At 37.6% G+C, this 14,683-nt stretch overlaps 1 protein-coding gene across 1 annotated transcript in view; it reads left to right on the top strand.

Moving 5' to 3' along the window:
* CTNNA3 (catenin alpha 3) overlaps positions 1–14,683 on the top strand; it is a 1,573,756-nt gene that overhangs the window by 1,185,938 nt on the left and 373,135 nt on the right. The window contains exon 13 of the mRNA XM_060193489.1: positions 5,086–5,237. Coding sequence (XP_060049472.1) covers positions 5,086–5,237 — 152 coding nt within the window. The remainder of the gene's footprint in view (positions 1–5,085; positions 5,238–14,683) is intronic.

Here is a 14,683-nt window from a genome sequence, read left to right as displayed (position 1 = left end):
CTACACACCAACTTTTAATAGCTCATATATTAGCTTATTGAAACAGAAATAGAATACATTTGCTTCTGAAATAATATTTTCTTTTATTAGGGTCTGATATTAGCTTATTAGTAGTAAATACCTCTGAAGAGGTTAAAGTGAGAATATATTGTGGTAAATTAAAATGATATTCTGTTTTCCTTAAAATACCCTAGATAAGGGATGGGGTAAAACATACATGTTACTATGTGCAAGGATCTCGGTTTGAGAGTCTGGTTTGAGAGTCCACCTATGAGGGAGGAAGCTTCAGAAATGATGAGGCATTGTTGTGGGTGTCTCTCTATTTCACCCTTTACTCTGAGTTTCTCTCTGACCCTCTCGAAAAAAAAAGTAATGGATGTAGGGATCTGTGGATCTAGAGTCCAGGCACAGAACCCTAGCAAAAACCCTAATGCCAATTTAACTTAAAAAAAGAAAGAAAATTACCCTAATTTTACAATTTACATTATGTCACATAACATTAAAAAAAAAACATTAGATGATTTTTTTCTTGGCCTTCTATTTTTTTCTGGAGATATAAAAAATATGAAGTGATTTCATTATGATAATATTGATAGTAGCATATTGGAGATGTTGACAGAATGGAATTATTATTACATGAGGTACTTGTTTCCTAGAAGGAGAAAATTAGTTTTTCATGTGGGAAATATTGTGGGTAATGTTTTGTCAATTATTGAATACAACATAGCATAAGGTTGCATCTCTTTAGTTATTTAGTCATTTTTTTAGAGTTCATAGACAGGATCAAAGTTACTGACGTCATTTTGTCTAATTCCTTGGAGTACCAATTTTTGAAGAATATTTGTTATTTTAGAGAATAAAGAACATGTAAAAAACTGGATATATTTTATTTAGAACTAGGACCTCATGCATGTGCTGTTTCACTGCTCTCAGGCACAGATATCTTTGCATGACAGAAAGAGAGAGAGAGAGAGAGGCAGAGAGAGGCAGAGAGAATAAGAGGATGGAAGAATAGCAAAAATTGTATGGGGAAATTAGTAAGTTATGTGGCTATGAGAATCCACTTCACTGTGGTACTTGGAGTCAATCCAGAATCCTAGGGGCTGTAACTTGGACTCTAGACATATTATTTTTGATGTGTATCTTCTGTCAGTAGTATAAAAACTAAAGGCTTAGTCAATATGTTCAATGTTCTTATAAGCCCACATAATCATATTTTGGACTCTCTTTAAGTGAACAAGACCCATATATTAAAATGTTTCACATGATGCACTTAACATACTATTATCTGAAATATTGACTTCAATACTCCTTGCAGTTTTTGTGTTGAATATTTATATAGTGAAGCTGCTTCTCCAGTGTTGTATAGACTCATTCTGGAAGCCTAAGTTCAAAATCTGACTTACTATATATTAAAATGATGTCCTTAAGAAAGAGTTTTGATTTTTCTGTCTTCGTAATTCAACTAAATATTAACTCAAAATTCAACTGTTAGCTTCTGATTAATATCATAGTTGATTTTTTTATTGATTTAATAATGATCAACAAGAACAATACGCTAAGAGGGGTACAAATCCACACAATTCCCACCACCCGAGAGTTCTATATCCCATCACTTCCCCTGGAATTCTTTATCCCTCTGGGAGCATGGATCCAGGATCATTATGGGGTATAGAGGGTGGAAGGTCTGGCTTCTGTAATTGCTTCTCTGCTGGACATGGGCATTGGCAGGTCGATCTATGCTCCCAGTTATTTTTCTTTCCCTAGTGGGGCAGGGCTATGAAGATTTGACATTCCAGGACACATTGGTGAGGATCTCTTCCCAGGGAAGTCAGGTTGGCATCATGGTAGCATCTGCAACTGGGTGGCTGAAAAACATTAAGATAGAAAGCAGAGTAAATCATTTAATAATCAGGAATCTAAGGGGCAGGGTGGTGGCACACTGGGTTGAGTGTATATGTTACAAGGCGCATGGATGTTGAAGCAGGGCTGCAGATGTCTCTCCATCTCTCTCCTTTTCACTTTATTCCCTCTCGATAACTGTCTGTTTCTATCCAATAAATAAATAAATAGATAAAATAAGTTAAAAATATTAAAATATGATAATCAGGAATCTAAAGGTAAGACCATAACCAATGAGATTTGGGATCTCCATTTTGGAAAAGCTGTAGGTCTATTTTAGGTATATTCCAAGGGGCCCATGACTTTACTAATTTGTCCCTGAGTCTAACAGCTAACTAACATGCAGGTAGGCCAAAGGCACTGCTGTCTAAGATGGTGTCAGAGTTGGAAATAGGACTAGAAAGCTGGATCAGGTACGAGAGTAGCTCCTAAATATGGGAAAAGTATATAAATATTGTTATTTATATAACAATATTTATTAAATATTGTTAACTGTAAACCCCATTGATTTCATCTAGGGCCCACATTCAGCACAGGAGCCTGTGCAACTTCCACATCACTGTAGGTCTGAGTTCTCATTCTGTGGGCATAGCTAGGCACATTCTAACCTGCACTCATTGCAGGACCTCTCTTCCTCCAGTGGCAGAGTATGCCAACACAACCTACCATTGTTGACCCACATTAAGGGCAGGGTCCTGTAGAGGGCCGCAAGAGGGTCCACTATGCTGTTTTTGATGGAGATGACCAGCAACAGTGGGGAGAGGGATCTGTCTACTAGAGGTCGAGGCCCATCATGTCTGTATGGGAATCCCACATTTCCAGACTAGGGACCTGGATGACTGGGTGGCCTGCTAGTGGCCAAAAGAGCCATCACTAAAGTATGCCAGTCTCTTGCCCCTAACCAGCTTTTGTAGTCCTTACCTTTTCTGAAAAGGTTAGCCTTGGAATGATTGAAGGAAGTGACACAGGAAGTAGTTGAGGGTTTCTAGGTCTAAGTAGAAACTAGTTAAGTACTTTATGCTACCCAATTTAAAAAGTGTCTTTTTTTTAGCTCTTTCTGCTTGCTCGCTGCACGCTTTGACTCACTGAAAACTGTTGTGTACTTTTACATTAAGGTATATATTTTCCCTTAACTTATGGATACATATGCACATGTGTTCTGTCTCATGGGTCCAGGTCTATATCTAGGTTCTGTGACTTTGTTAGAAGGTGCATCACCCAGTATGGAATTGAGGAGTCCTATGAGTTAGGAACAGTCTCACCAGAGTACTGAAGCTGAACGATTGACATTCCACACCTGTTGTCTCTGGACACAATCCAAAGTGAAATGTGTCGAGGTGGTACTGATTGCATTGATTTGGTTGAGCTTAGCAGATGCCTTATCAAATGGTATGGATCAAGAGAAGCATGTAGGAAAATGATCCACACCCCACAGGTTCCGTGACTGGGAGAAATATGGGCTTATAGAGAATGGGGAAGGTTCATGTTGTCTTAGGTTGAGAAGGTAATAGATAGTTATTATTTCTTTTCCCTTTTTTAAAACATTTTTCCTTTATTGGGGGATTAATGTTTTACAGTTGCCAGTAAATACAACAGTCTGTACATGTATAACATTTCTCAGTTTTCCACATAACAATTCAACCCAACCCTCAGTTATTATTGTAACCAAGTTATTTGGGAACTTGGCTTACTTTGAATATCCCTTCCTGTATCATACAAGACCTTACCATGATTTATGTCACTTAGTGCTATTTACATATAGCTATATCTTATATGGTGACACAACCAGTTGCTTCAGGTCTCTCTGGTCTTAAGACTATAGGTAATCTAATATTTCAAATAAATAGTCATTTTTAGAAATGTATAAATAATTTAAGCCCACCATTAAATTTCAATCAGGTTTCCAATTCAAAATCTTAAGTGCTTAGATTGAAGGAATATATATGCTGAGCCGGGGTCTATGCATCAAAAAGTTTGAGACTTTCAATCTATTTTTCCCCTCTCTTATTGATTAAATAATGATTTGTGAGGCTATAAGTTAATAGGAGTGTACATAACACCATTTCCACCATCTAAGATCTGTGTCCCTATCGCCAACCCCCTGTAGTGAAGCTGAAAATCTATCCTCACCCTCCACCCAGAGTTTTTTACTTTGGTGAAATACTCCAGACTCAGTCAAGTTCTACTTTGCTTTTCCCTGACTGTTCTTCCTTCTCAACTTCTGTTGATGAGTGGGATCATCCCATACTTGTCTTTCTCTTTCTGACTTAACTCACTTAACATAATCCCTTCTAGCTCCACCCAATGGGCTAGAGTTACAATTAGTTCCAGTGCACACAGAAAAAAAAAAAAGGATTAACCTTACTAATACTTTTACATTTAAATAATGATGTATTAATATTTGATAATATATTTTGTTATAAGACTAGTCGTTAAGTATAGTATTTTAAGTATTTCTACAAGCTGCAATTAAACTTATAATTAATTTTTTATTTAGCAATTCAAATATTTTTGTTCTTTGAAAATTTTTGTTTACAGTTTCAGTTGTTTTCACATTACTTCTTCTTTGTAAATTTTTGGAGCTTCTACTGTGTAAAATCAGAAATTATTATTTTTATTTTTTATAATATTCATTTATTCCCTTTTGTTGCCCTTGTTGTTTTACTGTTGTACTCATTGTTATTGTTTTTATTGATGTGGTTGTTGGATAGGACAGAGAGAAATGGAGAGAGGAAGGGAAGACAGAGAGGGGGAGAGAAAGATAGACACCTGCAGTGTGATGTGACTCCCCTGTAGGTGGGGAGCCAGGAGCTTGAACACAGATACTTACTCCTGTCCTTGTGCTTTGTGCCACCTGTGCTTAACCTGCTGTGCTACCTACCACCTGACTCCCAAGATGAGAAATTATTATGTGGTTACACCTTTGGTAAAATAAAAATGGCAGAGATAACAGTATTTTAAAATATATCTATGAAATATATTTCATTTTTGTTGATGCCCTTTACTTAACCTTTACCCAAGGTTGTTGGTGTACAAAGTTGTTTTATTTACTCACATTTAAAAATAAATAAATAAATAAAAGTCTATGGAATTAATATATTGGTTTCAAGCTATTAGCCTAATTACTGGAAACTCAAAAAAATTTAAAATACAAATAATATTCTCTGCTATTCATCTTAACAGCAATTCCTGAGTTTGTAACACAAGTGAATGTTGCATTGGAAGCCCTAAGTCAAAATTCTTTGGAAGTGTTTGAGGATAATCAATTTGTGGACATCTCAAAGAAGATCTATGATACAGTTCATGATATCAGATGTTCAGTGATGATGATCCGGGTAAGTTTGCTTTACTTTCCACTGAATTATTGAAACACATTTCACCATCTGGAATGCCTGGAATGATTTCAAGAGATGCTTTATTTTTGTGTCACAGTGCCAATGCTGAAATCCATTAAAACTTAAGAAAGTCATATCCACTATCACAAACAACATTCTTCCTTCTGTATTTGGTTATAACTTATGTGAATGTGCACACTAAGTGCTGAGTGTTCAGAAATGATAGGACCCTTTGGGTACAGAGTCCCTTGAGATACCACATAGTAGAATTATCAAGAGTCAACGAGAAATATGTTAAGTAATTTCACTTATTTTCATGTGCAGAAATTATTTTTCATATGACTGTCTTGGAATTGGTAGGTAAATATGTTTCAGATGTGATATTTCACTAGCCAAACTCTCAGATGAAATCACAAAATCACGTAGGGTTCTGAAAAAAAAAAATCCAGCATGAGCTGGCAGGAATTAGAAACTTTTTAAAATTGCTTTATTATTCCCCAGCTTCTTACGTTTCTGTGATTTGTGCCTGCACAGCACCCCCAATTGGTGTTCTCCTCCACCATTGTGCAGTGTCCTAAATACTCACTCTCTACTCCTTCTGCCCTCCCCACATCCTTAACCTTGCTGCAACGGACCACATCTAATCCAATGACAGATGACTGGTTAAGAAAATTGTTGTAGGGGAGGGGAGACAGCATAATGGTTATGCAAAAAGACTCTCATGCCTGAGACTCTTAGGTCCCAGCTTTAATCTTGCTCCACTATAAACCAGAGCTGAGCAATGCTCCGGTCTCTCTCTGCCTTTCTCCTCTCCTTCTCATTGAAATAAAACAAAGCAAAATAAAATAAATGAAGTGAAATGAAAGAAAAGAAAGTTGTTGTACAAGGGCCAGGTGATGGAGTGTCCAATTAAGTGTATATATTACCAAAAACAAAAGACCCAGGTTCTAGCCCTGCCACCCCACCTGCGGGAGGATGCTTTATGATCAGTGACGTGGGTCTGCAGGTGTCTGTCTTTCTCTCCCTCCTCACTTAATTTATCTCTGTTCTATCTAACAGAAACATAAAATAAAGTTCTTGTACATATACACAATGGAATACTACTAGGCTATTAAAAATTATTGATATTTCTCCTTTGGCTCATCCTGAATAAAATTTGAAGGAATCATATTAAATGAGAATAGGCAGAAAGAAAAGGATGAATGCCAGTTGATCTCACTTATAGATGGAACTTGAGAAACAAGAAATGAAGGAGGAGGAGGAGAGTAAAAGAGAGAGGGGGAGGGAAGGAGGGAATGAGGGAGGGAAGGAAGAGAGAGAGAGAGAGAGAGAGAGAGAGAGAGAGAGAGAGAGAACATTGAATGAAACTGGATGGAGAAAACAGTTTCAGTGCCCTGGTATGCGCTGTATGAATGCATGAATGCATGCCTTCTTCAGACTGGTGTGAGTAAACCATTTGTTATAGACCTTCTGCATACACAGAGACCAGGATTGTTTAAGTTAAATGTGAATATTGATTTTAATGTTATTTGAAGAAATAATGGAAGTTTTTTGGGAAAGATGCATGTCAATAGTCATATCTTACATTAGAATGGATTAACTTGGAATAAGACACTGAAGTAGGAATTTGTGTGGTTATGCTAGAAGAAATAGGACTAAGCAATGACACAGGAGAGAAAGTAAACAACATATGCTGTTATAAGTCATTAAGAGCAACTGGAGCTTGATCCTGCAATACAATTCTGGGGTGCACTATAGAATACAACTGAGAGTTTTCTTCCTAAAACAAACAAATACAATTTATCCATTATTTATTCTTGGCTAAAAGCTACCAATCCTCAGAAGTGTTATTCAAGATTCCTATCTGGCAAATCAAGCTCTTGATACCAAAATAGAAACACTGAGATAGGGTGCTAGATAATTGAAATAAGATTTTATAGCATTGTTGAGTGCTGTTTGCAAATATGAATTGAGTTCTATTTGAAACATCTGGATTTAACTTGAATTTTCTAAGATGGAACTGGAAGTGCTGGTGAGATAGAAGTGCCACAAAGTAGGTTGTGACAGACCTCAACGTTGCATATTGCATTGAACAGTCCACAAAAATTGAGTCATTTAGGGAATTTGTACAAGGAAGTGACAACAAAAGTCAAGGAGTCTGGCAAGGTAGATGGGAATTTATGGAAGAAATTGTAAGAGATGTCAAGATATAGGATATAGCATTTTAAAGCTTGGTAAAACCTGAAAACAAATCAATTACAGACATTAGAAAGAAACCTACAAATAAATGTTTTATTAACCCTGGGAAATAGAATTTTACAATAAACACACAAAAATTAAATAAAAAAACAAATTAATGTTTTATAGACTCTGGGAAAAATTTACAACAACCCTCCCACAAAATAGTAAACTATAAAACAAATAATGATTTATAGACAGAAATTGCAACATATATATATATATATAGAGAGAGAGAGAGACAGAGAGAGACAGAGAGACAGAGACAGAGAGACAGACAGAGACAGAGAGACAGAGAAATATATATATATAGAGAGAAAAAAGACAGAGAGAGAGCCTGTGCATGCACCTGGAAATATTTATTATGTGTGAACTGGTACTATACCAATAATATGTCTGAATTGCAAAGTAACTTTAGCAAATATTTCATTTCCCTTGCAAAGGTTTTTATATTTCACTTGTGCAGACTACTGGACTAGGAATAACCCAAAGTTGAGAGGGTAGGCATGATCTGGAGAGAAACTTCTTCAAACTTCACAGACAGTGTGAAGGAATTACTCTTAGAGTGAAAACCTCACATTTCAAGTATCCTTACTAGATATTAAAGATGATAAACCAGTGAAAAAGTATAGAAAATCCAAGATAGAAAACGTACTTTTCATGTAAAATTTATCTAAGGAATATATATATATATATGATTTTTGGCAAGGGGGCTCAATTCATTAAATGGCACAAAGACAGTCTCTTCAACAAATGGTGCTGGGAAAATTGGATTTAAACAGATGAAACTGAACCATCACTTTTCACCATGCACACAAGTCAACTCCAGGGGATCAAGAACATGAACATTAGGCTAGAAACTATCAAATGCATAGAAGAAAACATTGGCAGAACACTTCATGACCCATGCTTTAATAAAGCCTTCAAGGATTCAAACTCAACAGCAAAGAAAACAAACGTGAAAATAAACCAATGGGACCACATCAAATTGAAAAGCGTCTCTGCACAGCAAACGGTACTACCACACAAACAGAAAGATACCCAGCAGTCTTGGAGAAGATCTTTACACAGCAAATATCAGACAAAGGAGACTGGTATCCAAAATACACAAAGAGCTCAATAAACACTAGAAAATGGGGCCAGGCCATGGAGATGGACAGACATTTCACCAAGAAAGAGATCCAGAGGAGGCCCAACAGATATATGAGTAGGTGCTCAAAAGCACAGGTCATCAGAGAAATGCCAATAAAAACAACAATGAAAGACTTTGCACCTCTAAGAATGTCATGCATCAAAAAGGACAAAAGTTACAAATGTTGGAGGAAATGAGAAATAGAGGGATTTTTTTTCACTGCTAGTGAGAGTGTATAATGGTTCAACCATTATGGAAAGCGATTTGAGAGTTATTGGGACACTAGGAATGGACCTACCCTATGGCCCAGCAGCTCCTCTCCCTTTGGGGTTTACCTGAAGGAAACTGAAACATCTATAAGAAGATATCTGTGTATACCTATGTTTATAGCATCACAGCTTGTAATTGCCAGAACCTGGAAGCAGCCCAGATGTCCAGCATCAGAGGAGTAGCTAAAATTGTGGAATATATATATATGATTGAATACTACTCAGCTGTTAAAACTGATGAGATTATCTACTGTGCATCCTCTTGGATGAAACTTGAGAACATCATGTTGAGTGAAATAAGCCAAAAAGAGAAGGGCAAATATCAACTGATCTCACTTATTAGTGGGACTTAATAAAGTAGGCAACAGGGGAGGGAGAGCACAAAGTGAAACATGGACTTGACATTGTGTGTTGCATCAAAGCAAAGGACTCTGAGGAAGGACAGGGAGAATGGACAGGGAGAAAACTTTGGGGACCTGTTACATAAATGAAACTGTATGCACATGTCAATGATTGCTCTATAAAGCACTGATTTCCTCACAATAATAAAAATAATAATAAACTATTAGTCTTTTTCCAGTTAGATGCTACATTATTTGAAAATACCTTTATTGTCAAAAAGAGTTAAGACAAATAAAATTAACTTGTCATTATTTCTATATACCCCTCATATTCAGCAGTATGTTTTAGGTCAGGAGAAGAACATATTGTAAACATTAATAGCCTTTGTGGGCTGTAAATTTCCCCAATAGTCAGCTCTTTTTCAAGGTAAATACTTGAATTTCCTTGAACTTGTCCTCATAGGAATAATTTAGTGTGTTGTGTTCTTTGCTTTCTCTTATTTAACTTTTCAACACACTTCTCAAGTAAGACTATCAAAAAATCAGCTCTAATTAGCCTGATCAATGTCAAATAAAGTAAAAAGTTGTTCTTATGTTAAGAATACAGCCAGATTCTCTTAGCTTTTTTCCCTTCTTGAACATCAGGAGTGGTGAGTAGGCAATGACTTCCTTTCATTTTTCTTTTTACCCTTTTGTTGCTACTGTATTACTTTGTCATTTTGATTTGATATGTTTTTCACTTAGTCTTAAATCCTAACTGTATTAAGCTTCATTGTATTTTAAGTGATTCTTTATATAGTTTTTCACACTGTTTTTAAATGTGCCTTTTAAAAAAATTATTTATTTATTTATTTATTTAAGAAAGGAGACATTAACAAAATCATAAGATGGGGGGTACAACTCCACACAATTCCCACCACCCAATATCCATATCCTATTCCCTCCCCAATAGCTTTTCCATTCTCTATCCCTCTGGGAGCATGGACCCAGGGTCGTTGTGGGTTGCAGAAGGTGGAAGGTCTGGCTTCCCCGCTAAACATGAACATTGACTGGTCGATCCATACTCCCAGTCTGCCTCTCTCTTTCCCTAGTAGGGTGTGTCTCTGGGGAAGCTGAGCTCCAGGATGCGTTGGTGGGGTCTTCAATCCAGGGAAGCCTGGCTAGCATCCTGATGGCTGAAAAGAAAGTTTTCTGGTAGCTGAAAAGAAAGTTAACATACAAAGCCAAACAAATTGTTGAAGAATCATGGACCCAAAGGTTGGAATAGTGGAGATTAAGTGTTGAGGGGTACTCACTGCAAACTCTAGTGTACTACTGCTTTCAGGTATGTATTTGCCCTAGTTTATGTAGTAGTTAACTGTTAATCTCATTATAGACTGGAAATCTAAATCTATTTCAGGTACACATAAATAACTGTTTTATTACCTTTTTTCTTTGTTAAATTTTATTAATGATTTAATATTGATTTAAAAAGTTATGATTAATAGGACTATAATTCCACACCATTCCTATCACCAGAGTTTTGTGTCCCCAGTACCTCCATTGGAAACTTCCTTAATTCTACCAAGGTAACAGACAGGGGCTCGCTATTACTTCTATAATTGTATATATATTTGTCCATTATTTTCTATACTCCTGCTTTCTCTCTTTCCAAGTCATACCTAAATATATTATTGCTTCTGAATGTCCTTCCTTTTTTCCTCTTCTTTCTTTGGTTTTTGATGGAATCAGAATTCAAAACCCTCTGGCCATTTTGCCCTAACATTTCTCCCCCTCTGGGAGTGTGGACCAAAATTCTCTGGGGTGCAGAAAGTTGGAGTTCTGGCTTCTGTGGTAGCTTTGATGATAGACCTGGAGATTGGTAAGGCAATCCATACCCTGTGCCTATTTCATTCTTTCCCAGGTGAGGTATGTCTCTAGAGAGATAAGGTTCTAGGACACCTTGGCAAAGTCATCTGCCCAGTAAAGTCAGGATGGAATCATAGTAACATCTGTAGCTTGATGGCTGAAAGGTGGTGAGATGTAAAGCAGGACAAAATGATAGATAAAAATGAACCAAAAAGTAGGAATAGAGCAATTGAGAATAGGGATCTGATGGTGAAAAGAAGGTAGGAAGTCCATTTTAGGTATATTCCTAGGGCCCATTACTTTGGTAATTTTTGCCTGAGCCTAATAGCTAATGCAATTGGACTAAAAATATTGTTTGGAAAGATAGTATCATAGTTGAGAATAGGGCTAAAAATCTGGATTAGGGCAGAGAGTAGTTACTAAACTTGAAGAAAGTATATAAATACAATGTTTATTCCATTGATCTGACTCAATGCCCAGATACATTCACATTTAACACAAGAGCCTGTGTAACCTCTGAGTCCTTGTTAGTCTGAACTCATAGTCCATGGAGACAATTAAGAATATTCTAGGCTAACTCTCAACCCAGGGTTTTTACTTTGGTGCCCTACTTCAAATTTAGTCAAATTCTGCTTTGAGTTTCCCTTTCTGTTATTCTTTCTCAACTTCTGTTTATGAGTGGGCCCTTGCCCTCAACTTGGATCAACAATGGTAGAGAATGTTCCATCCTCCAAAGGGAAGATGGACAACATACTCTATACTATACCTGAGGAAGATGGGTCAATATTGGGGCAGCCTGGAATGTTCCTACACATGACCACAGAATGTAAGCTCAGATCTATAGGGATGCAGAGGTCACATAGTCTCCTAAGGTGATTATGGGCCCCTGATCACATCAAATCAATGGGGTTTACAGTCAACAATATTTATACTCCTTTCCCGTATTAGGGAGCTACTCTCTTCCATGATCCAGCTTTCTGGTCCTTTTTCCAACTACGACATTGTCTCCCCAGACAATAACTTGGATCCACCGGCATATCAGATTTCAGGCTTAGGGGAAAAAAGAAAGAAAAACAAAGAACTAGTATAGCCACAGGGCCTTTGGAATAAAACTAAAATATGCCTACTAGCTATCGACAAAATGGAGGACATCCCCCCACCAACTCTTCATCTGCACTATACCAGCCTTTAGGTCCATGATTGGTCAACAATTTGTTTGGCTTTGTATGTTAACTCTTTTCAACCACCAGGTTCCAGACGCTAGCATGATGCTGACCAGACTTCCCTGGACTGACATCCCCACCAATGTGTCCTGGAGCTTCACTTGCCTAGAGCCCTTCCCCACTAGGAAGTCTGCACACTGGGAGTGTGGATCAACCTGTCAACACTCATATTCAGCGAGGAAGCAATTACAGAAGCCAGACCTTCCACCGTCTGCATCCCACAATGATCTTGGGTCCATGCTCCGAAAGGGTTAAAGAATAGGAAAGCTATCAGGGGAGGGGATGGGATTCAGAGCTCTGGTGGTGGGAACTGTGTGAAGTTGTACCCCTCTTATCCTATGGTTTAGTCAATGTTTCCTTTTTATAAATAAAAAAATTAAAAAAATAAATAAAGTTTAAGGACAAAATAAAAAGAATATTCTAGGCTATACTCAGTTCAGGAACAGTCTTCCTTGAGTGGCAGAGTAGGGTGACCCAACCTCCCTTTGGAGAGTGGGACAGTCCCGCCATTACTAACTACTGTATAGTGAGGGCAAGTTCTTAGGCCTTCAAGAGGGCTTATGATGATGTTCCTGATGAAGGCGACCAGTGGTGGTAGAGAGAGGGTACATTGGGTATGCTCTAGCCTACAAGAGAAGGACTGAAACCACCACCAGACATCCTTGGAGCCATTCAGGGAATGATCCGTTTATTGGAGGATTCAGTCAGATTTGTATAATCACAGTGGAGTATATGTTGAAATCACAATGTTTTTGGGTTAGGCTTTAACAGAAGATAAAAACTGCATCTGTGTATGCAGGCAAAGATCAAGATTAAGGTAGCTGCATGTATCACAAACCTAATGATAAAATGCATCTACTATTTAGAAAAGCATCTGAAGAAAGTAGTGTACTACAAAAAATTACTATAAGGAGTGACTCACCTTGCTGGGTTTCCAGTCACATGTGCACTCAACCTGAGGTTTTCTTCATGTTGCAAAATGTTGGTATCTTACAAGAGGAATCTATTAGAGGGCCAAGCCCATCACATCTACGTGGGAATCCAATGATTACCTGACTAGGACCCCATATGATGGGGGAGCCAGATATTGACCAAAGTGTCCAGCATTAAGTGAGCTGGTCTTTTCCCCTTATCCAGCTCTTGCAGTACTTTCTTTACCTAATGAGTTTAGACTTCCTCTCAGTTGTATCCAAAGCAATATTAAGTTTCTGGTCCCTGGCCTGGCGTTAGGGAGAAGACAGCAAGATTTTTTTTTTTTTTTTTTTATTGCAAGCAAAGAAGAGACTGAGTAATAATACCCTGTATTTACAGCTGCTAAAGCACCTGGAGAGAATTAACCTGAGAGGTGGGAGGGGCACAGGGAATCCTTTTCAGCTACAGAAGACCAAATAGAACAGCTATCCTGGATTTGATGATACTATGGGTAACTTCCCCAAGCAGTAAAAAGGTGGCTCTCTTATCAGCCCTGCACCTTCATTCCTAGTTCCAGCTAACTTGTTTTCACTGATACCTAGCTCCCCCTTCTCACCTATTGAAATCTCACTGTCTCCTGAAAGTTTTCCTACAAAAGTCTCTATGCTACAGAGATTGTTGTTTCTTTTCTTTTTATTTATGCATGCTTTTGGTCTTTTTGATGTTGTCACTGGAGCTTTACCCCTCCAAGGCTACCCCCCCCCCACACACACACACCTTTCTCACAGAGAAAAGCACCACAGCACTGAAGCGTCTATCAGTACAGGAGTCGACAGCAAGATTTTATTGAGGCCTAAGTTAACCTTAAGTTTTACTATATATTTACTTGGTTGATGATTCTAATAAAGGTTGTCACAGGGCCAGTAATTATCCTTTAGTTGACATTTATCTGTGTGTCTCTTGGTGAATTGCATACAGTGTTTCTTCTAAAGTTTATCAAGGCAAAAAAAATAATGTTGGTGCTGTCAGAAGAAATTAATAAATATCTCTTTCTTTTTTTGTAGTTAGTTGAGTAGATAGAGTCATTGAGGAAAATGAAGTAAGAAGTAGGAGAGGAAGGTGTCTAGGCCTAAGTAGTAAATATTTGATTAGGTGACTTTTGGTGTCTTTTGTAGGCCTTTCTATTTTCTTGCCAAAATTATTAGGTCTAAGTCTAATTAGAGCTGACTATTAAGCAATTTTAAATCTTAAAGGTGTATAGTTGCTCCTAATTTATGGATACGTGTATACATGTATTCAGTCCCTTGGGCCCTAGCCCATATCTAAGGTCTATTAGAGAGTGTGCCATTTGAAATGGAACTAGATAGTGTTGTGTGTTAGGGAAGAATCTCACCAGATTATTGGAGTTGGAAGGTTTGTCATCTCAGTCTCTGGATACAATCTGAAGGGCAAAGGCAGTGGCAGCATAAGGTGTCATGAAGGC

The sequence above is a fragment of the Erinaceus europaeus genome, chromosome 1 (genome assembly GCF_950295315.1).
Source record: "Erinaceus europaeus chromosome 1, mEriEur2.1, whole genome shotgun sequence".
NCBI lineage: Eukaryota > Metazoa > Chordata > Mammalia > Eulipotyphla > Erinaceidae > Erinaceus > Erinaceus europaeus.
The sequence above is the reverse complement of the archived record's forward strand: the minus strand, read 5'-3'. Positions and strand labels throughout refer to the sequence as shown.